The 24,108-nt window shown below is 43.5% G+C and overlaps 2 protein-coding genes across 2 annotated transcripts in view; both read right to left on the reverse strand.

Annotated features, from left to right (window-relative positions):
- Positions 1 to 700: 700 nt before the first annotated feature.
- LOC116628052 (5-demethoxyubiquinone hydroxylase, mitochondrial) lies at positions 701 to 8,509 on the reverse strand. Its single transcript, XM_032398114.1, has 6 exons — positions 8,379 to 8,509; positions 4,417 to 4,595; positions 3,131 to 3,245; positions 2,067 to 2,206; positions 1,312 to 1,380; positions 701 to 900 (listed from the first exon to the last, which is right to left on the reverse strand). Exons 1-6 carry the CDS (start codon positions 8,452 to 8,454, stop codon positions 823 to 825), a joined length of 657 nt encoding a protein of 218 aa, XP_032254005.1. The 5' UTR covers positions 8,455 to 8,509; the 3' UTR covers positions 701 to 822.
- A 2,843-nt stretch (positions 8,510 to 11,352) lies between these two features.
- The window catches only part of LOC116628067 (transmembrane channel-like protein 7), a 48,845-nt gene continuing 36,089 nt past the window's right edge, over positions 11,353 to 24,108 (reverse strand). Inside the window, exons 13-16 of the mRNA XM_032398131.1 lie at positions 22,101 to 22,231; positions 19,377 to 19,532; positions 14,732 to 14,810; positions 11,353 to 13,462 (exon numbers count right to left, since the gene is read on the reverse strand). Coding sequence (XP_032254022.1) covers positions 13,382 to 13,462; positions 14,732 to 14,810; positions 19,377 to 19,532; positions 22,101 to 22,231 — 447 coding nt within the window. The 3' untranslated portion in view covers positions 11,353 to 13,381. The remainder of the gene's footprint in view (positions 13,463 to 14,731; positions 14,811 to 19,376; positions 19,533 to 22,100; positions 22,232 to 24,108) is intronic.

Genomic DNA, 24,108 nt, shown 5'->3' on the forward strand with positions numbered 1-24,108 from the left:
CCGGGTAGGCAGTTGGATATTTGGAAATGAGAAAGCTGGGCTGAAATAGGAATGTGAAGGAATGAACCAAAAGGCCAGATGGGATACCAAGAAAAAGATGACGGACAGAACAGGGCCAAGAACCACACCCTGGCACCCTCTGGCACTGAGAAATCCAGAGGAGAATGGCTAGGGAGGCCACTGGAAACAATGACAGTCTTCCACTTAATTGATGGATCTGACAGTCTGGCTTTGTCGATCTTCAACAACCCCATGTTTTAAATTACCTTTGGTTAGAAGTGAAGTCAAATTTTTTTTCTTAGAGATTTCTGTTATTTTGGGGGCACTTGGGTGGCTCAGTTGAATAAGCGTCAGACTCTTGGTTTTGGCTCAGGTCATGATCTCAGGGTCCTGAGATTGGGCCCCAAGTTGGGCTCCGCGCTCAGCAGGGAGTCTGCTTGGAGACTCTCTCTTTCTGCCCCTCCCGCCACTCACATGTGCTCTCTCTCTCTCTCTCTCTCCAAAAGAAATAAATCTAAAAAAAAAAAAAAAAGATTTCCATTATTTTCTTAATGATTCATTCTTGATGTTTTACAAAGAAATTAACTATGGACCAAACAAAGACCAGCTTCGCTTGTTGTAACTGGAACCTGGTGAACGATCAGCCTTCTGGCATAAGGCGGCACAGGAAAAAAAACAACACTACGGAGTTTTATTGACCAAAAAAACCTCTTGCAATTTATTAACAAAATTCATATAATGATAATTGCACATTTCCTTTTCTGTCAATGCTACTTATTCAATCACTGTCATCTTTTACAAACAGGGAAAAGTGGACATACTTTAAAATCTCTCTGATAAATATATCGCCACGTTGCATCCGGCCTGGATAAGGCTCTTCAAAACAGTGTATGCTGGAGCCTGTTAAAAATGACAACAAGGAAACAAAAGAAACATGTTCTATGTTCACTTGTAGCAGTAATACACGGCCTGGTATGGCAGGACTGGAACTCTCTGGGTAAGACATAAGATCTAACAAACAATTTGTTTTAATTCATAAGGGTGGGATGGTTCCAGGACTGCCAGAACATTTGAATCACCTGGTTTCTTATCGGGAAGGGGAAAGAAGCTGCTAGGGGAAATGATGACAAGAAATAAGATTCCCAGCTGGGAGCAATGATTTGCTTGCCTTTTTGTCAAAGCGGTATATTGGTCTGCTTTCTTTGGTGGTTACTTTGAAATCTATTTCTCTAGAAACAAAAACCCTCCTGCCCCTTAATCTTCCAAATAAGGTGCTCAAAGCACCACAAGCAAATAGTAAAGGGAGGTTACCAGTTGTGCATCATGTTCAAGGCCTATGTCATGGTGCTCTAGCTCTTCATCCCGAAATTTCCTTATCACCTGGTTAAATACAAAGAAATCAGAGCAAGTCAGCATCCAGCTCTCCCGCTATCCTGTCTTCTTCTGGAATTTAGCTAAAGCCTCATATTACCGTTGAAGACAGGGGTAGGCAAACTTCCTATAAAGGGTCAGAGAATCAATACTTCAAGCCCCACAGGCTGTATGGTCCTCGTGACAGCTACTCAACTCTGCCAATGCACGGGGCACAGCGGTCATGGACATGCAGACGGATGGGCGCGGCTATGCTCCAACAAAACAATTTACAGAAACAGGTGGTCTGCCCCAGGCCAGGGTTTACCAAGCCCCGATTTAGACTTAAAAAAAATTAAAGTTTCCTTATCTGCTGTAGAAAATTATCTGAAGGTATCTATTAGTTCATTTATTTATTCTGAGGGGTGTGTGCTCACATTCGCTCAGAAGCTATCAATGATCCAGAAGTGCAGAATACAGGCATGGGCTCAGGAGACATGGTTTCTGGTCCAGCTCTGCCTGAGACAGAGGTGGGTCACAGCCATGACCAGGGCCCATGGCTTCAGCTTTCAGTGCTTCTTGCCTTAAGAATGAGGCACTGTCCTGGGTTTCTAAGGCCTGTCATTCCCCAACTTTCTATTTTTTTTCCTTCTTACAGAGTTGCATACCTACGCTTTACTCCCTTACTGGCCCCTTTCCAGAGTATATTCAAGTACCTGAAGAAGTTCCTCATGTTTTTCAGGCTCCTTCTCCATCAGCGTCCTGATCTGGTTGTTATAGTGATGTGCTATAGACTCTTCCACAGCCACGGTGCAGGCCATTGCTCCCTCCTTCCCCAGCAGGGCGGTTCCTGCACCTGGAATGGTCAAATCATGTCAGGTCGGGGCTCGTCAGCCTCGGCACTACGGGCTCTGGGGCTGGGTAAGTCCTTGTCGTGGGGCAGCCGTCCTGGGCATTGTAGGACACTTAGCAGCACCCCTGGCCTCTATCCACTCGATGCCAGCAGCAGCCCTGGTCGTGACAACCAAAAATGTCTCCAGACACTGCCAAGTATCCTTAGGAGCAACCTGCCTCCAGTGAGAACCACTGTTTTAGGTGGTACCAGGTCACATGATTAAATCCTGAATCACAGAATAAGAACGCTATTCTCTTTTCAAGGCTCTTCTGAACCCTCTGTGATTTTTTTTTTTTTAAAGATTTTATTTATTTATTTGACAGAGAGAGAGAGACAGCACAGGCAGGGGAGTGGCAGGCAGAGGGAGAGGGAGAAGCAGGCTCCCCGAGGAGCAAGGAGCCCGATGCCGGTCTCGATCTCAGGACCCTGGGATCATGACCCAAGCCGAAGGCAGTCGCTTAACCAACTGAGCCACCCAGGCACCCCATTAACCCTCTGCTTATGGCAAGAAGAAAGTCTTCATTTGGGGTGAGTGTGTCTCTGATTCTCTTCTAACATTTACTCTTCTCTCTCTAAGAGTGAGCTGATCTAGGGTTTAGAACCTTTGTCAGGGAACATCATCTGGCTATACCTGAATCGCTCTAGTTTTTTCCTCCTCTGTTGTATTTGTTTTTACTGTACCTTCTATTTATAAGAGTACTGATTTAAATTAAAAAATATTTAAATAAATTCAAGCCCCCCAAAAAAGTCCATTTAACTTTTAAAAATACTAAGGAAATAAAAAGGTTTTAAGAGGACATGGGAAGAATTATGGAATCGATACTTTAACAGTTTAATCGTGCCGGGTCCCTAAGCTCACGTAAACTCTTCCGGACAGACACATACCCAGTGCAAACCCCACCACGTTCCAAAAGGGCATCAGAATCGTCGGCCGCACCCTGAATGCAACCATCAACTCCTCGAACTTTTTCAAGTGGTCCTTTTCTTGATCCCACATTTTCTGTAAGAAACATAACAATAAAGACACACAAGCATCATAGAGGCCACCTGCTATATACCAAGGAAGCTATGCCCCGTCCATGTGGGAAAAAGGAAGCAAAATGGTAATGGAACGAATAATGAGAACTGCTATTTCCCCCAATCCCCCTGAATCACTGGAGGGAAAAAACACAAGATCAGACTAACAAGCATCGCGGATACAGAGAGTGCCAACAAACCAAGAGAAGAGCCTCTTCTCTCAATTCCAGATTAAGTGGGCCTGAACCACTATTCCAGCAGAAGTTCTTGGATCTGCATAGCCTATTAAAGGACAAGGTCCACACTAATGAGAAATGAGAGGTTCAGCCCACTCCAACATCAGGAGGGCAGCGTATCACCTAATGTGTCATTTCCTTCTCGACTGCTAGAATGTATCATTTACATCAAAGGAAAAAGGGAGAATGATAAAAGAGCTGACACTTAGGCACTTCCTAAGTGCCAGGTGCTGTCAAATAGCTTTAAGAAGGCAACTCACTAAATCTGCACAAACTATTATTATTATCATCCCCATTATAAAGATAGAGAAAGTGAGGCACAGTGCGGTTAAGTAACTTGCCCAAGAACTCAGAGCAGACAATTTAACTTGTGCTGAGTGTCTACTGCAAGCCAGACATGGTTCCTCACCAAAACCCAGTGAGGTAGGTGTTATCAGCTCATTTTGTAGATATGGAAATGGAGACCCAGAGAGGTCATGTAACTTCCCCAAGGTCACACAGGTAGGAGGTGGAAGAAAGCTGGAATGTGAACCTGGGTCTTTGTGACTACAAAGTCCAGGCTCCTCCCTCTGCTTCTCACTGTAAGATATAAAATATCCCCACTGGGGACAGGATCACAACCTCTCAACAACTGGTGCTTTCACCTAACGCAATGACTCTTAACCCTTTTTTATCCCACCCCACGATGAAATTTTAATATTTCAGATATACTACATATCTGTTTATGTACTACATGTCTGTCTGTGCTTTATACATAAAAAGAATAATATACTTTTCATTCCCCTGCCCCCACCCTAATAACCAATTTTTGCTCTCCCCTGCAAATGCATGACGTAATGTGATTCATGACTTTAAGGCCTTTGGATCACCATGCTGCTCAGTAAGAGATCAGGCTGAGAGGGATAATGAAGTACCCACCTGAATGACTGGCCCGACACTGGTCCGGCCCAGGACGGCCATCTGTCCTGCATAGATTCTGTTTGCTCCATATTCACCTGCGTGATCCACCCGGATGATTCGATCCACAGCTGCCCGATTGATATTGTCTAAGGTCATTCCTAAACTGTAAAACCTGACGCTGATTCTTCTTCCATAAGCTGCAATGCAAATATTTATTCTTTATTACTCTCGGGTAAAACAGATGTTTCCTTTTCCAGGCAGAAGAAAGGAGCACTTTAGAACAAAGGTCACAGATGAGTTCCCCATAGGTGGGATATGCCCATAAATGTATTCTGTTTAACCTGCAGTGCTTTGTTTTGTTTTTTAAAAGTAGGCTCCACGCCCAACGTGGGGATTGAACTCACGACCCTCAGATCAAGAGTCACATGCTCTACTGACAGAGCCAGCCAGGCAGCCCCCTCCTTTTTTAAAAGTGAATTAGTTACCAACATTTAAAACATAGATTTTACCTAAATATCTGGATCTCTGGCTTCACATTAAGCATAAAAAGATCTGGAAATACTGAACCTGTCTTTTCAGCATGCAGCTAATGTGGCAATGAGGCATGTGGTCTCTAGATGAGCATGGTTCTCCAGCTGTCCTCCCCTCTGGGCCTGCTTTGCTCCCACCCCTGGGCACAAAACCTCCTACAGAGCTTTCAAAACCATGGGTGCTCCACCCAAGTCAGTCTTGGGGTGGATCTTTTTAACAAGCTCTGTGCACGAATCGTTTCTGCAGCCTAGGTTGAGAACCATAGATTGAAGTTCTCTCAAAACACCCAGGGGCATGTGATTTGGAGAATGAACCTTAGAGCTTAGGTTTGATCTCGTTATGGCACATTATCAATTCAACTCAATGCTTCTCTTCAAAATATAAATTCTTCAGGATAGATTAAATTTTGTCTTTTAAAAGATCTCGTAGTAGTAATACCTTGATTGTATTCTCTGAGCCTCGCATTAAGGCATCCCCAGAGTTTTTTCCCCTAAGAGTTTTACAATGTGTTTAGGTGTGTAAGGGGTTATCAGCTCATTTTGCAGATATGAAAAATGGAGAGCCAGGGAAGCCAGTCAGTTTGTAATGTGAACTGTGACGTGTATTGGTATCACCTTGAGATGTGTTTTAAGGCTCTTATGCATGACTACCATATCTTTAAGACAGACTTCTTCTCAGTTAGCCTAACTTCTATACTCTGGAAATGTGAGGAAAACTTCACTTTGAGTACATTTGTAGGGTTTTCATTAAAAGGCTTGAGTGCTTTGGACACAAGTTGATGGGATAGGCTGGATAAAATTTGGGGTGATTCTGCATTTGAACTTTTCGACCAGGTTCGACCAGGGTTTTAAATGCCTCACTAAACAAAGTAGAATGGACATGGGGTTCTGAAACATAGTGACCCAGCTTTGATCCACTCCTCCACATGACCTGCTCCATCTCACTGAGCATATCTGACTCAAGAAACTGGATGGAATCTAGGAAGTGGACACCAACAACTGGATGGAGTCCAAGTTCTGCTAGGTGTAATGTACCACTCAGATCTGTGCCATCACAGAGCAGGTCACTATGGTCCATGACCATGTTTTTGTATGGAGAACAATTTGACACATTTGACAAAGTCAAGGTAGCCTGTCCCAAGTTGCTGCCTCCAAGTCCGAGGACTGGTGCTCGGATTAATCTGACCTCCTTGCAGAAAGAGGACTCCTAGGAATTGAAATTAAAAATGATGAGCTGGCCCTATTTCTCAAGATAATCTTGATGGCTTGTTCTTTCATTTGTTATTCCCATCCAAAAACATGTTAATGGGAAAGACAACCGAGTACGCATTTAAAAAAAAAAAAAAACATTTAAGGAGAAATAGCCAAGTGGCTGAGTACACAGGATGAGTTCAAATACACAGCTGACTTCTAACGGGCAGGACTGTATTTCTATTAAAAACATACTAGTTCCCTAGCACTAGTGGAAGATTGGGTATTGAAATATTTGCCATCTACCTTTTCAAAATCTCTGCAAGGTGTCTTTAAAAAGTATGGGATGGGGGCGCCTGGGTGGCTCAGTCGTTAAGCGTCTGCCTTCGGCTCAGGTCATGATCCCAGGGTCCTGGGATCGAGTCCCGCACAGGGCTCCCTACTCAGCGGGGAGCCTGCTTCTCACTCTCCCTCTGCCTGCCGCGCTCTCTGTCAAATTAATAAATAAAAATCTTTAAACAAATAAAAAATAAAAAAATAAAAAGTATGGGATGGTTGGGGCACCTGGCTGGCTCAGTTGGGAGAGCATGTGACTCTTGATCTTGGGGTTGTGGATTCGAGCCCTACATTGGAGGCAGAGATTACTTCATTACTTAAAAAAAATAAAATAAAATCTTTAAAAGAGAGAGAGAAAGGAAGAAAGAAAGAAAGAAAGAAAGAAAAAATGCATTTCCTGTCTCTAACACTAACCTTGGACAAATCCGAATCAGCACTTTTTTTTTTTTAGAATCACCATTTCTTACATATAAAATTGGCAATAATAATCAGGTTATTTCCTTTTTAAGGAAACATACAATAGTGACACCTTTCTTACTTAGTTATCATAAAGATAAAATGAGATACAGGAAGCAAGTAACTTTATAAATGAAAAAGAATGATTCTTATTCTGTTATGCTCATTGGCTCAACAAAGGAACATTAAAAGTCACGTTTAACAACCCTCTGAGTTTTGCCTGCATTGTCACACATTTTAAAATTGAGTAAAAATAAAGTTGAGGCCCAGTGCTAGAAGCTCTCAAATGCATCATTTTATGTTAGTGCTTTCTCAAAGTGTGAAACACCTACCAATGATGGTACCTAGGAGATTTTAAGTGGTATATGGGAAGATCTTAAGTGGTTTATGAACATGCGTTAAATACACCCATGTAGTAAGAGTTACTCTCTTTTAAATTTTCACAATTCCTTTGATTTCATTAAGAAGAATGTTTCAGTTTACAAATGCCTTCCTAATACTTGCTAATCTCCCATCCCATCCCTCCTTTTTTTTTTTTTTTTTAAACCATAAAGAAAGACAGTTTGGGGTTCAGGCCTTGGTAGACAACAGTATCTAATACAATTTACTAACTTGTTTTCAGCACATTTATTTTTTGATTATTAGGGGCAGGCAATACTGGTTTTCCGTTTTTACCATAAGGATTTAGTTTCCGTGAAATTATTTAATTTAAAAATGGAACACGGTTGTAGAAAAAGCACATTTAGTAATCAGAAGTACAAGTGGTATTGCTAAAAGACAAAAATATTTAGGTGGTACACGAATGATTTAGCTTTGAAAAAACGACTTCACAACAATTTTCTGAGGCAGCTCTGATGAAAAAAGGATCAGAGAAGGACCGGGGGTCCTAACCCATCTCCCTAATCCAATTTCTATGCTTCTTCCACCACCCTGGTGGCCTCTCAAACTTTATAGTGCATGCAAGTCTTTCGAAGGTCTTGTTAAAATACAGACAAAGCGACCCTGTAAGTCAGGGGTGGGTCCTTTGAACCTGCACTTCTAACAAGCCCATGCCGCTGATCGCATGATCACGCTGTGCATAGCAATGCCCTGAGCGAAGGTTACGATGACACTCGTAGGGCACTGAACTTTCGAGGTCGCCACCTGTGCTCAGCCTGGAATGCCGACCACACCTGCAGTGACGGCCCGGCACGGGTGTGCAGTTATGTCATCCACAGAGCGTCGACCGTGAGCTGACAGCTTCACCCTGCCGAACACCACGCTCCTCCCGCCCCGCAGTCTCCCAACACACTACAGTTCCCACCCCGCCTATCACCGCCCCAAGGTTCACGCCTCGAAGTCGCGCTCCGTCGCAGGCTTATGACGTCTACGAACTTCTGCCCCCGTGACCTCTCCGGCCCAGGTCACAGGCGAAAACCCCTTGGCCCGCCGGTACAGCGCGCGTCCGCGACCGCGCTCCTCCTTTACCTGAGAGAGGCCGCAGGGCGCCCTTGCGCAGCCGCCACAGGGAGCGAACCGCCGCCGCCGCCGCGGTCCAGCTCATTGTCGTGACAAGGTGACAGCTCCACTGCGCGAGGCGGGCTAAACGTGCGGTCAGCGCAGACTGATGACACACAGCAGACGTAAGACATACGCTGCGCGCCCTTGCATCGGTGGACACGCCCCTAAGCCCCTGCTTCCATTCGATTGGCTGGAAAGGGCAAGTGAAAAGATGATATTGAATATGATCACCATCAATCACTCAGGAGACCGATGGTTGTAAAAGAAGACTTGGGTTGCGAGGGCGATGAGGATGCTAAATTGCTCTTCTCAAGATCCTGCCAGGGTAAATTCCTGGGAAAAAGGATCATGAAGGGATTCTTTATTGGCACAGCCATTGTATTTTTTTTTTTTTTAAAGATTTTATTTATTCATTCGAGACACAGAGATAGAGCATGAGCAGGGGGAGAGGCAGAGGGAGAGGGAGAAGCAGGCTCCCCGCCGAGCCAGGAGCCAGACGTGGGGCTCGATCCCAGGACCCTGGGATCATGACCCGAGCCGAAGGCAGACGCCCAACGACTGAGCCACCCAGGCGCCCCCACAGCCATTGTATTTTTTGCTTTACCAACATGGAAGGAGAGTTTTCTCTATGTGTATCCTACAGCGACTTTAAAATAGTAGAAATTGCATGATAAAATTAAACTCACCACGTGGTCAGTAGTGCCTCTAGGTGGTGGGGCTAACAGCCAACAGCTTTATCTTTTTTCTAGTTTTAGGTTTTGTACAAAGAACATGTTTTTTGGTTTGTTTCCACTTTACTGTTGGTGTTCATCCATATCGGTGCAAATTGTTTTGGGGGGCATAGGTGGGGGGAGAGAGGACGTATAACATAACCTGCATACTCTGTGTGTGTCGGCTCATAATTCTAACAAATGTACCACTCTGGTGGGGGTGACTATGCATGTGGGGGGCAAAGGGTATATGGGACATCTCTACCTTCCTGTCAATTTTACTGTGATTCTAAAACTACTAAAAAAGACTTATGAAAAAAGTTTTGTTGTATATTTTAAAAATAATGCATATCCACTGATAGAGCAACCCTCCTTCAAGGGATCTATCCAATAGAAATAATTTTTCAAATGTGTAGGGTATATATATGAAAGGAAAAAATCAAAGATGCATATCTGGAAGGATATATAACAAAACATTTAATATTGGTAATTTTAGAGGGTTGGGATTGTGAGAAGGGAGCTTTCACTTTCTACTTTACACCCTTGGATTATATCGTTTTTCCAAGTTACTATAAAACATTTAATATACACTATGAAAGGTGCTGGTTGTTTTCAAACTACTCTAACAAACTACAATACTTTTAAATTATGGTGCACTATTCCGTAGTTTTTTAAACCCAATACTTAGTGAAAGTGAGGATGATGTAACATTCTCATGTAAAGCTACTGAGAGTGTAAACCTCTCAAAGGCCCTAAAACGTTCTTTCTAAACCTTTGTCGTAATCCCACTTCTAGGTCTCTGTCCTTAAGCGTTAACAAAAAAATTTATAGATGTCCCAGTTATTGTCAGGAAAATCTGAAAACAAAATGTTAAGCAGCAAAGGAATGTTAAAAATTATGACCCATCTGTATGATATTATGTAGCCCACTGAAATGTTTATAAAGAACTTTTGAAAAAACATGGTAAGTGAAAAAGAAATCAGAATACCAATATTTTTTTCTTTCTTTTCATCCCATCCTCCCTCTGTGCTCTTTATCTTAAAAGGAATTTGGCAAGATTAACAGTGAATGTCCAGAAATGGTGCTTATGTGTGATTTTTTACTTCTTCTCTGTAGCTTTCAGTGTCCTCTGTATTTTCTATAATAAATGAGTATTTTTAAAATAAGAAAACAAAATTTCAAAAAGAAATATATATTGGTCCCTAACTCCATCCTCAAAAATAAAAGTAAATATATGTATTAATTTACATTTAAAGATAAGGGAATTTTATCTCAGAAAAGTGAAGACATCTGTACAAAATTATACAATTAAGCAAGTAGCAAAGCCATCCCAGGTCCCAAGCATGCCATGCGTTGGAGAGAAAATACACCAGATGGAATTTACTAACAAAGCCATACCCTATCTAAAGATACATTCACAAATCCTATCTTCCCGGGGATCAGACCTTGCAGCTCCACTCTGGCAAAATTAAGTCCTTTCTTCATCATTATTTACTTGTGAGTAGCTGCAATCAGATATTGCCAACTAAAAACTTGCCTAACTGGATTCTTCTCTTTGCTAGGATGAGAATATTTTGTGATTTCAAGAATATGGAAGCCTGCCTTGATAAAGAACAAGAACCTGTTCTTTTAGGAGAATGGGGCAGAACAGAGAAACAGAGACAGGCTTGCAGGGACTTTTAAAATTCCAGCTCCCCCTGTTTGTAACAGGATAGGGGATGTTGGTGAGTTGAAAACAAAGTATCTAGCAAGGAGCTAACCCTTACACACTGATACAATGGAATGGTGTGTATTAAAAAGAATGAGGTGGCTACTTATATGGAAAGATCTTCAAGATGTTATTAAGGAGAAAAAAGGGAGAAGCTCAGAAACATATATTTCATACATTCAACCACACATACATATCTGCTTGAATATGGATTATAATTTTCTGGGAGAATAAATTAAACATCATTAGCAGTGGTTCCCTCTGGGGAGTGGGGAATGGGAAGGGGAGTGCCTGAAATAACTTTATGTCTTTTCAATTTAAAACACACACATATACCCCTCCTTGGCTTCAGCAGAGCCAAGGAGTCTTAAAAGCACTCATCCGATGGTTGCATTAAACACTTCTGTGATTCTAGAAAAAGGCAAAGAGCGACTTTACAAACTGCTATAGTTTTCTATGATCACTTGTTTGCTGACAGGAAACCTCCATGAATTCCAATATACACAAACACACTTTAAAACCTTCAAGATACTGTTTAATCAGTAGTTTTAAGGCACATTTGTTAGACCTGCACTTCAACAATTACACAGACATCACTTGAAGTTATTAAAGTTATCAAAATATATAAAAACGTTCAAGTAAGAGGTATGCAAATCAGCAGCATTTAACCAAAATGAATATATTAGCATACATCAGTATCAATTTTATAAGAGGGAAAGAACGGAGCTTCCATCTCACACACTTACATACATGCACACGTACGCGCACACACACACACACAACTTGACTGTCCTCAGAATCATGGTGAAGGCAAAAACATATATGTATGTAAGTGTGCTAGACAAAAACGCATATTAGTCCCTAACTCCAATTAGAATTTTTTTCAAGTGAGGACAGAATGAACTTTTGGTTACTCAAAATTCCATGATACTAGTTATTAGCTTGAAAAGCTCATTGGTCTCACAGGTACATAAAAAATATCCCGTGTTAATGCTAACTTTGGGGAAGAGCGAGAAAATGATGTGGCAAAGGGGCAAATATACAGAAATGTGTAAGCTATGGCAAGCTTGCTTTGCTCCTCAGAGCAAGGAGTCAATCATTTTGGAGTAATGGAGGGTAGGAGTGGGGGTGGGAAATACTCTTAGGGGCAGCTTTCTAAAATATGTACCCAGCTTTAAACTCCAGGCTACTCCCTAGGAAAAGGTTTTGAACCAGTGAAAGGAAGGAAAACAACAGAAGAAAGGCTCAGGCAGTCTGTTACAAAACTAAGTACTCTGGAAAAGATTCTGAAGATACTAAGATGAGAACTGATTACACGAAACAATAATTTAGGCTTATACTGAAAGGTTCAGAGCTATCAATTTCGGGTAAACTTATGATGAGGTATTTATTGCACATGGGTTTTGTTTTTTGTTTTTGTTTTTGTTTTGCTGTAATGGAAACCCTGAAGCTATACTCTGCATATTTTATAAAATAAAAGTCAAAATTTTCGGCACAAAACAATAGCCCTTAAAATACGGATATGTGCCTTGAAGATGCCAGCATTCTGTGTACTCTGGAACACTGACACAGGCCAGCCTGATGCTGCGACCCACAGCCTCCAACAGTCACGCACGTAAACCATGGAGCTCCATGCTCTGTGCACGTACTCAACCGCCCTTTCCAGCCTGGAATGTTTAGTGTCCTTTAGAGCTGGGAACCTCAGTGCAGCGAGGGAAATGGCTTTTGGAAGACTTGAAAGACAAAATTTGCCTCTTAATTTTGATGACCCAGGGCCCTTTGCTAAGTCTCAGAACTCAGGACCAGAAGGGACCCAGCACTGTAGAGACAGCTTCCCCCTGAGTAAGAAGGCTACAACAAAATGCCCCGGAAGCTAAGACGTCAAGGCCCTCAATCCGTAGCCATTCCCCTCCTCCTAAAGCTTCATCCAGGGTATTCAGAGACTGCTTATTCACCCAGCAGGAATGGCTTTTCTCTCTCATATTATCACCAGGTAGCTAGGATCACACACCCACCCTCTCCATGTTTCCAACATCTGTTCCAAACATCCCAATTCAAGGATCCCTCTTTATGAAAAAAAAATCAGGTCTCATTTTAAGTCAAAAGGGCTACTACTTCTTAAGGAACACGTCTCAGCCTAAACCCCCAGAACCTGGTTGCAAAAGAACTAACTCAGCCTCATGAATGGGTGACCTCTACTAATGTTAACCGTAAAAGACAACACAAATAAGCTTTGAAAAATACAAAAGGGCTCTCCCTCCTCAATTTTTGTTCTGACACCTTAAACGGCTTAATAAGTCAGTTTTGGGGGAGAGTCGCTAAGCTGCTGGTCTACGGGCAAACACTTGGTTTGAACCTGCTTTTTCTAAGTCACGAAAGCCCTCCCCAGGGGCTGGGTGCCATAAACACCACCACCACCTTCAGGGAGCCACCTTCAGGGAAGACCTGAACTCCAGAAAAATGTATTTTAAAAGTTCTGCTCCAAACCCAGGTGGACTCTGTAGGCTCGGTAGGTCACCAGGTCAGCTTATGAGCAACACGTGGAAGGATCCTCATTGCCAGTCCAGTCGGGTCTTCATATCCTTCTGCGCTTCTGTTAGTTTCTGGATCAGGTAACGCTTGTCACGACTTTCCTAAAAATAGAAATCGGTGCAAGAGCACATTCAATATATTTGGAAGCAAATATCATCATTTCAACCTAGTCAATTCCCTGTCAGACTCGGGGTTAAGGATCCTAACCACTGGACGGTGGTAACGGCCTCCAGACTGGTCTGCCTCTTGCCCTCTTGCCCCTCCACAGCCCCTTGTCCACAAAGGGGCCAACAGTCTTTTTAAAAATGTACGTCAGGGCGCCTGGGTGGCTCAGTTGGTTAAGCGTCTGCCTTCGGCTCAGGTCATGATCCTGGAGTCCCGGGATCGAGTCCCGCATTGGGCTCCCTGCTCGGTAGGGAGTCTGCTTCTCCCTCTGACCCTCCTCCCTCTCATGCTCTCTGTCTTTCATTCTCTCTCTCGCAAATAAATAAAAAATCTTAAAAAAAAAAAATGTACGTCAGACTGATGGGGGGCCTGGGTGGTACAGTCGGTTGAACATCTCACTCTCAGTTTCTGCTCGGGTCGTGATCTCAAGGCCGTGTGAGACTGAGCCCTGAGTCGGGATCTGCACTCAGTGTGGCGTACGCTTGAGATTCTCTCTCTCCCTCTGCCCTCCCCCTTCGCTGGCTCACGCACACTCTCTCTAAATAAATAAATAATCTTAAAAAGAAATGTACATCAGACTGCTACTTAACACACTTCATTGGTTTCCCATCACGCTCAGAGTTAAACCCAAACTTGTCATCAGAACCCTCACCCTGTGCTGTGACCCCAGCTGATAATCCAGCATCATCTTGCCTCTCCAGCCATGCCACCTGTCGTCCAGCTCCCGGGAATGCCCTCGCTGTCCCCTCCGCCTATTACTCTCACCCCCGAGACCTCCCACAATCGGCTCCTCGTCCTTCAAGTCTCAGCTCCCATGTCACCTCCGCAAAGAGGCCCTCCGCGGCCACCATCTACGGCAGCAGAGGGCCGCTCCTCATCTAACTACCTCGTCCGTATTACCTTCACAGCGGCTCCCGCTGTTGGAATTGGTTTTTCTGTAACTATTTAGCAGTCTCATCTCTCTCGGTCACCACTGTACCCTAGCACAGTATGAGGAGCACGCAGTGATCAATGCACACGTTGAAGGCATGGATGAGCCCATGACTGAATGAAGCTGGACAAGGCCTGGGCCGAAGGCAGTTCTGGGAAGCGGTGGTGAGCAGGGCCACGGCACTCCACCCTCTCCCTGGGGAAAGCGGCACTTTCCTTGAGGTGTCCTGGGTAGATGTCCCCAGCCATGACCCTCTGGACCTGCTCTTCCTTACCAGGGACAGCTGCTCTCGGAGCTGGACCACCACCCGCTTGTGTGCTCCAGCCAGGGCGATGAAGTAAAACATGATGAGGCTGCAACAGAAAGGAGAGGTCACTAGGGAGTTTGTGCCATTTGACGGCCACTGGAAAAACAACCGGTTCCATTTTGCCCAGAACAGGTTTACTTTTTTTTTTTTTAAGATTTTTTTATTTATTTGACACAGAGAGAGAGATAGAGAGCACAAGCAGGGGGAGCGGCAGGCAGAGGGAGAGGGAGAAGCAGGCTCTCCGCTGAGCAGAGAGCCCGATGCGGGGCTCGATCCCAGGACTCCGGGATCGTGACCTGAGCTGAAGGCAGCCGCTTAACTGACTGAGCCACCCAGGCGCCCCAGAACAGGTTTACTTTTGGTAGGGAAAAAAAGAGAGAAAGAAAGAGAGAAAGAGAGAGAGAGAGAGAAAGAAAAAAAGAGAGAGAGAAAGAGAAAGAAAGAAAAAGAAAAAAGAAAAGAAAAGAAAGGAGAGAGAGGGAGGGAGGGGAAAGAAGGAAGGAAGGAAGAAGGGAGGGAGGAAGGAAGGAAGGGAGGAAAAATCTGGGGCACAACTCTTGATCTTGAGGTTGTGGGTTCAAGCCCCGCATTGGGTGTAGAGATTACTTAAAAAAAAAATAAAATCTTTAAGAAAGAAAGAAATCTCTCCTAAGCAGAGGGGTTTTTAGTCGGCAGGGATAGCAGAGACTGATTCATGCCTTGCTTTTTAAGTTAATATTAAAAGTTGTTGATGTTCCCGGGCACACGCAATATGACAGGGAAAGAGAAGGAAATGGTCCAGACAGTCAGATCAGTATGGAATGAACTGGCTGTGGATGATCACTGTGATACCTCCCTGGCTTCCCGTTTCCTCATCTGTACAATGGGGATAATACAGTAAAACCTGGGGACAACAAGCCTAGAATAATACATCTTTGAATAAAAGCAATTGGCAGTTGGCTCCTATCTTCTGTGTGGTCCCAGCCCTCAAAATGGGGGTGTTTGAAGTTATTATCTTTGGGGAGAGGGGCACGTGGAGTGGAGGGCGAGCCCCCAGGGAAACAGTAGGCAACCTCATTCCGTTCCATGAAGGGGAGGTGGTTTCCTGTCCAATCCCCCCAGATAGGGCTGAGGAAATAAGGGCCACTGGAATCACTGATATCAATGATACTCTTCTGGAAGACACCATGGCCACAGGGCAAGAATGGCCAGATGAGGAAACCGCCACCAGATGGTTGGTGCCAGTCAAGCCACAGCTGGAGTAGGAGGATGGAGTAGCCGGATCCTGAGATACTCGGAATTCCACGCTGTCTGTATAGTTTCCCCAAATCATTTTATTAATCTCCATCAAAGGTATCCTGCCTTTAACAAATAAATTTTTGGGGTTCTCTTCTTGCATGGTGGTGGGCTTTTACTGTAAGACTATATCATGGGATAACTGTAATCATGTCAGTACAGTTAATACACGCTAGCTACAATCAGTTCCAGGTATTTGCGGTAGTTATATTCTATCAAGTCTCCAGGAACAATGAATTAGTGAATTCTGAACCAGTGCCCCTAGGGGATGTACCGGGGTAGGTTCCTTGAGTCACAACATCGGGCTCCCTGCTCAGCAGGGAGTCTACTTCTCCCTCTGACCCTCATGATCTCTCTATCTCATTTTCTCTCTCAAATAAATAAATAAATAAAATCTTAAAAAAAAAATATTATTGTTGATCCCTTAGCATTGAACTCGGCGTCACCAGCACTATAACGCGTGCCTGAATAAAGCTTATCTAACTTACCTATTTTCTTTGTAGGGCACATCACAGCCCTCTTGCACTTAGGAATGACTAAGAAGCACTTCAGTATGCTTGGGGCCAACTTAAACAGTGAAACGACCCACCAAAAGCACAAACTGCAAGAAACCTGGCCCCATAGAGATCACAAAAGGACATTCATAGTATGAGAGCTGAAACAAGAAGGCAGACTATTGCGTTGTTTAGACTCTGGCCGGTAACAAGCATGCTACGGTGTGAATGTGTGCCCCCCCCCCATTGATATGTTGAAATCCTAATCCCAAGGTGATGGTATTAGAAAGTGGGGCCTTTGGAAGGTGACTAGGTCATGAGGACAGAGCCCTCAGGAATGGGACTGGTGCCCCGATCAAACGGACCCCAGAGAGCTAGCTCATCCCTTCTGCTACGTGAGGATATGAGAAGTCTGCAAGCCAGAAGAGGGCTCTCACCTAACATACTGACGGACACCTGATCTTGGACTTGCAGCCTCCAGAACTATAAGCAATAAATTCCTGTTATTTATAAGCCACCTAGTCTATATTTTGTTATAGCAGCCTAAACAGACTAAGTGCTTTTTGGGTGACTCCAATTTTTTGCTACTCTGTGCAAGTCCACAAATGACCATAAAACTGCTTCGAGTATTGATTTGGGGGTTACAGAATATTTTTAGCGAGTAGGCATATTCACAACACAGACACAAAAAATGAAATCCATGAATAATGAGGATAGGCTACAATTAGAACACCCAGCACATAGTAAGACCTCAATGTACATTTGTGATTCAAATTATTTTATTATTATTATTTTTTAATGTAGGCTCCACACCCAGGGTGAAGCCCAATGCAGGGCTTGAACTCCCAACCCTGATATTGAGACTGAGCTGAGATCAAGTCAGACGCTTAGGGGCACCTGGGTGGCTCAGTCGGTTAAGCGTCTGCCGTCGAGTCAGGTCATGATCCCAGGATCCTGGGATCGAGCCCATCGGGCTCCTTGTTGAGCGGAGAGCCTGTTTCTCCCTCTCCCTCTGCCTGCCGCTCCCCCTGCTTGTGTTCTCTCTTTCTCTGTCAAATAAATAAATTTTAAAAATCTTAAAAAAAACCACTTAACCAAATGAGCCACCCAGGTGGCCCTAGAATTACTTTAACACTCAAAATGAATCACTATGCAGCAAAGACTCTTGTTACCTTGATGTACAACACCTGTCATTTACTGAGCCTTTACTAAGGGCCAGGTCCTCAGCTATGCATTTCACTTTGTTAACCGTATTTCCTTCTTCTCACAACCCTATGAAGTATGTGCCATTCTTACCCCCATTTTCCAGGTGAGGAAACTGAGGCACAGGGAAAACACGTACTGTGTATAAGTAGTAAAGCCAGGGTTCAAGTGCATGCTTCTTTTTTAAGATTTTATTTATTTATTTGAGAGAGAATGAGATAGAGACAGAGCATGAGAGGGGCAAGGGTCAGAGGGAGAAGCAGACTCCCTGCTGAGCAGGGAGCCCAATGTGGGACTCGATCCCGGGACTCCAGGATCATGACCTGAGCCGAAGGCAGTCGCTTAACCAACTGAGCCACCCAGGCGCCCCTCAAGTGCATGCTTCTAATCCAGTGCTCTTCTCTGCCCAGTAATCACTTTTTTTTTTTTTAAAGATTTTATTTATTTATTTTGACAGAGAGACAGCGAGAGAGGGAACACAAGCAGGGGGAGTGGGAGAGGGAGAAGCAGGCTTCCCGCTGAGCAGAGAGCCCGATGTGGGGCTCGATCCCAGGACCCCGGGATCATGACCTGAGCTGAAGGCAGACGCTTAACGACTGAGCCACCCAGGCGCCCCAGTCACTTTCTTTATCAAAGTGCAAGTGAGGGGGCGCCTGGGTGGCTCAGTCGTTAAGTGTCTGCCTTCAGCTCAGGTCATGATCTCGGGGTCCTGGGATCGAGCCCCACATCGGGCTCCCTGCTCCACAGGAGGCCTGCTTCTCCCTCTCCCACTTCCCCTGCTTGTGTTCCCTCTCTCGCTGTGTCTCTCTCTGTCAAATAAATAAATAAAATCTTTAAAAAAAAAAGTGCAAGTGAGTTTGTAAATAATCAATAATATTAATCAGCAATGTTTATTGGGTTTTTATGGCAGGCATTAGGCTAAGTGCTTTAGCTGTGGGATCTTACTGAACCCACTCAATGACCCTCTTAAAGAGTCACTATTATGGAGCCTCCCAGTGGCTTCCAACTCTTGGTTTCAGCTCAGGTCATGATCTCAAGGTCATGAGATCGAGCCCTGTGGCAGGCTCCCTGCTCAGCGCAGAGTCTGGGATTCTCTCCCTCTCCCTTTGCCCCTCCCCCATTCACATGTGCATGCTTTCTCTCTCTCTCTCTCTAAATAAATAAATACACAAAATCTTAAAAAAAAAAAAGAATCACTATTATGATGACCATTTTAAAGATGGGAAAGTAAGGCTCATAGAGGTTCGGAAACTTTGTTTTTTTAAATTTAAGAGAGAGAGAGTAGGAGAGAGAGCACACAAGCAGGGGGAGCAGCAGAGGGAGAGGGAGAAGCCGACTCCCTGCTGAGCAGGGAGCCCAACTCGGGGCTCGATCCCAGGACCCCGGGCTCATGACCTGAGCCAAAGGTAGATGCTTAACTGACTCAGCCACCCAGGTGCCCCGCCCTTTTTATTAAATATTTGATTTATTTATTTGAGAGAGAGTGAGGAGAGAGAGCACACAGGCAGGGAGGGGGCAGAGGGAGAGGGGAGGTTTGGTAACTTATTGAGTGTAACAGGTGAGCTCCCATTTCCCAGTGGGGAAAGCTCCATGTGCCTCAATGGAGAATACTTGCAAGGGTCCAGGCAGTTGTTACTCACCAGATGATCATGAAAAAAGGCACTGCAAAGGCTTCCGATGTGACGCCATAGACGAGGGACTGCAGTGAGCTGGGAAAGGTGCTCACTGTCTTGGGGACCACCTCCCAGGTGGTGTTGAAGTTGGTGAATGGCCCACAGGCTTTTGAGGAAGGGATGCTGCCAAGACATAGACCCAGGGGCTCAGGGTGAGGCACGCAGTACGGGCTGAGCATCCCTCCTCCGCACACCCACAGGCTTGTTATCAGTGACCCGAGAGGAACTGCCTGATCGTACAGGCCTTCTGGAACATTCTGGCCAAAAACGCTGACCCTGAAACTTCATCTAGTCTCTAGACTGACTTCCAGTTTACAGGAAATTTAGCACAGAAGAGCAATTTAAATGACACTATGAGACAACAATCAAACAGATCCAGAATATGGTGGTGATTTTATTCACCAGTCTCTTAATTTGGAGGTGCGGAAACTATTGTGGACTCTTCAAAGAATCAAAGATTTTTTTTTAAATTAATTAATTTAAAAAAAAAAGGCTCTGCGCCCAACATGGGGCTCGAACTCATGACCCCCAGATCAAGAGTCATATGCTCCACCAACAGCCAGCCAGGCGCCCCTCAAGAATCAAAGATTAAAAGAGAATAAGGAGGAGCCCCTGGCTGGCTCAGTCAGAAGAAAATACAACTCTTGATCTCAGGGTCGTGAGTTTGAGCCCCACGTTGGCTGTAGAGATTACTTAAAATAAATAAAATTAATGGAGAGTAAGGAGACACAGCAATCAAAAGCAATGGGTAAAACTCAAAAGATCCTCATTTTTAAAATAAGGCCATAAAAGACTATTGGGGGACAATAGGAGAAATCTGAAAACAGCAGAAATATGATGTATTAATTAGATATGATGTTACTGTGGATGTGTGGGAAGGAGGATGCTCTTATTTTTAGGAGCTGCATGCTCAAATATTTAGCTCCAATCTTCTGTGCACCCCCAGATCTCAAAATGGGGGTGTCTGAGGTTATTATTTAGGTATGTCATGATGCCTATAACAATTTCAATTGGGTCATGACACACATAAAAAATGTATGTAGTGAGATAAAATAAATGCAGCAAAATATTAACAACTGGGACATCCAGTTGAAGGGTATAGGAGTCTTCATTGTTGCTATTTTTTTAAACTTTTCTACAGATTTGAAATTTTTCAAAATAAAAAGGGGGGGAATCAAATAAAATTACAATGGAAAAAATTTGTAATTAAAGCCTACAAAGAATTGCCTACATTCACATCACAAAGTTCTGTGTATAAGATTTTCCATTGCAGCCCTATCTTTATGGATAAAAAAACATTCTTAGAAGCAACCTAACTAATGCTTAAGGAAATGAATGAATAATTTATGATCCATTCATAAAACAGAATACTAAAAAACCACTGAAAGAGACAGAGATGTGAAGTGACTGGCTCCCAGACAGAAACTAAGTAGTTGGGAAACAGGACTGGAAAAGGAATTTCCATCATATCCTCATGCTTTTTGAATTTTGTGTCATGTGAATGTATTTATTACATAAAGAAATCAAAGCTAAAAAACATTTTAAAACGACAGTTCTGTATATGCTGGCATGAAAAGGGCACAATATAAAATTAAGTGGAAAAAATAAGCAGCCAAACAGGGTTTTAGCATTATTCCATATGTGTTTTTTTTAAAAGTAAATACATTGTTCATATGAATTTCTGGAAGTACTCATAAAATATTAATCGTGGTTACCTTGACAGAATGGGACCAAGAAGGGAGGATAAGGGGCAATTTTTTCTCTTTAATTTATATCCTTTTGTACTGTTTGACTTTTTATATAATACCTATCACTATAACAAAAAACAATAAAAATATATACACTCAAACTGGTTAAAAAATAAGATCTGAGAGACAGATTCAAAGTTCAAGAATTTTAATTTAAAGATGAAGAAATGGAATTCCATGAGAATATAAGTCAGAGAGATTGGTAAATTATAGCCCATGGGCCAAATCTGGCCCACCATCTGTTTTTTATAAATAAAGTTTTATTGGAACACAGTCATGCCCATTAGTTTGTATATTGTCTATGGCTGCTTTCATAATGACACAAGAGAGTTAAACAGTTGCCACTCACACCATATGGCCCACAAAGCCTAAATATTTAGGCTTGCCCTTTACAGAAAATGTTTGCCTGCCTTTGATAGAAATGGTTATAGTCCTAGGGACTAGGGTCACTGGGGTTTGAACCCTCAATTTCTGATCCTTAGTCTTAAGCATTTCTGCTCTTACCAAATTCCACACTAGACTCTACATTCCTTGTGCCATGTCTGAATCATCTCTATACTCCTAGCACCTAGCACAGTGCTTGTCACACTGAAGATACTCCAAGTCTTCTACAGTGAGCATGTATTATTTTTGTAATCAGAAACAAAGGAGACTAGAAGAGAAGTCCGAGGAAAAAGGAGTAGGGCAGGACAGACCCACTGGCACTCTCTTAAAACAATGGCAACAGTGCAAGCCCAACTTCTGGAAATTGGCCAGGACATTCCAGCATCCAGAGAGAGATTCTAAAACAAAGGTGGGCCTGGCCAAACCAGGAGTGACTTACTGGCTTCTGCAGGTGGAACCCCATGAGGAAAGCCAATAAAGAATGCAAGGGACCCTTGAATAGAAAAGAGGGACATGCCAAGAAGCAAGCAAATGTTCTAGAAAACAAAGTCATATTTACCGTGCCATGCTGATTGTCAGAGGTATTATGGCCAAACACAGCCCAATCAACAACACCAACAGGAAGAAGAAATTAGAATTGGATGCTCTGAACTGCCTTGGGGAGGGTCTGCAGGTATAAAGAAGACTCATCTAAAGGGAGAGAAAGAATGAGAAAAAAGTAAGAGTCTAGCTCCCTTGAAGATCAACGAGCACATTTATGCATTCCAGTGGGAATGTAAACTGGTATGACTTTTCCAGAGGGTAGTCAGCAATCTAGATCAAAATGAAACATGATTAATCCAGGCCCCAACCCTGGGGAAATTCATCCCAATGAGAAAATAGAATACAGGGGCCAAAATACATAGATATGGACGTTTACTGCTGCAGGTGCTGGTATCTGGGAATAACTGGAAGCAACCTAAATAGCAATCAACAGGGGCTGCGCGAAGGCTCAAGTGCATCTGCACAGTGCAATACCCGGGAGCCCTTAGAGAGAGTGAGAGAGCGCTACGTCCCACATGGCACTGTGAAATATGCCCTATGATCTCATTTATGTTTTTTAAAAAGTATTCTTTATAGGAGTTTAAATATGTATTAAGTGGATCTACGCTAACAAGGAATGAGTTAAGAGAGATTTTGTTTGAATTTTTTATAAGCATATTTATTTTTCCTCTGTACTAAAACCAAGTATTTCTGGGGCACCTGGATGGCTCAGTCAGTGAAGCATCTGCCTTCAGCTCAGGCTGTGATCTTGGGGTCCTGGGACTGAGCCCCGTGTTGGGTTCCCTGCTCAGCAGGGAGTCTGCTTCTCCCTCTGCCCCTCCTCCTGCTCTCTCTCTCTCTCTCAAATAAATAAAATCTTTAAAAATATAAAAATAAAAAATAAAAACAAATATTTCTATCGAGGCAAAAAAGACTTGTGGAAATATCAAGTGGAAAGGGGGTGAGGGGTCTAGTAACAAGCATACAATTTCTCCTTAATATTTTTAAAAACTACACTCTCAAATAAATAAATAAAATCTTTAAAAAAAAAAAAAATATTTTTAAAAACTACATTACTGGGAGGGGGCCTCAAGCTGTTCTGACTGCCGCAGTAGCCGGAAAATCTTGTGAGGTGAACAGCAATGAGTGCTAGGGCCCCCTGGTGTCCTGTTTGGGGGTGGCTGGCTGGTCAGGCCTGTGGTGTCAGAACTCAGCCCAGTGCCCATGACCTATTCCGTTACCCCCACATATCTTTGCTAGACTACATACCAGGAAGGCACTGGGTAACCAATATTTTCTGGAAAAGGAAAAATTTCTTCTAGGTTTTCTCACATCCATCTCTCCTTTGGTGCCTTCGACCAACTCAAGTTTCCACATGAAAGCACCAGAACATTCTTCAAAGGCCGAAAAACATCTGGGTCGGAAGTATGGCCCAATCCAAGGCCCTGCTTACCGAAGGATTAAATAGCTTAGGTCCTGGAGTGAAGTAAATCTGGAGTCACTTATAAGCTCTGTGACCTTGGGCCACTTACTTAACCTCTCTGAACTTCAGCTTCCTGATTCACAAAATACGGTTAACATCAGTACCTACTTCAAAAGATGTGTGTGAGCATTCCATGATAACCTGTGTAAAGTGTTCAGCAGAGTGGAGGCACGTGGTATTCTTACAACCGTCATTACTGTCATTATTATTAATACTTTTATTATTATTGTTACTTCCATTTCTAAATCCTCAGGGTTTGGCATAATAGGTAATTAGTACGCGTGGGCCCTGTTAACAGAGAGTACCTCCAGAAGAAGGGATGGAAGTTACTATATGCATATCTGTATATAGTTTATAGTTTTCTAAAAAAGATTTACTTATTTATTTTGAGAGAGAGCGAGAGAGCACGTGGGCGGTGGGGAGGGGCAGAGGGAGAGAGAATCTCAAGTAGGCTCTGCACTGAACGCGGAGCCGGGTGTGGGGCTCGATATCGTGACCCTGAGGTCACAACCTGAGCCAAAACCAAGAGTCAGACCCTCAACCGACTGTGCCACCCAGGCGC

This window comes from Phoca vitulina, unplaced genomic scaffold (genome assembly GCF_004348235.1).
Source record: "Phoca vitulina isolate PV1807 unplaced genomic scaffold, GSC_HSeal_1.0 scaffold110, whole genome shotgun sequence".
Classification (NCBI taxonomy): domain Eukaryota; kingdom Metazoa; phylum Chordata; class Mammalia; order Carnivora; family Phocidae; genus Phoca; species Phoca vitulina.

Bases quoted from the DNA above. Each gene is read 5' to 3' on its own strand.
- LOC116628052 (XM_032398114.1), bottom strand. From the start codon at position 8,454: ATGAGCTGGACCGCGGCGGCGGCGGCGGTTCGCTCCCTGTGGCGGCTG. The intron at 4,596-8,378 runs GTAAAGGAGGAG...TTTGCATTGCAG, and splicing joins CGCCCTGCGGCCTCTCTCAG to CTTATGGAAGAAGAATCAGC. The intron at 901-1,311 runs GTAACCTCCCTT...CATTTTTAACAG, and splicing joins TTGAACATGATGCACAACTG to GCTCCAGCATACACTGTTTT.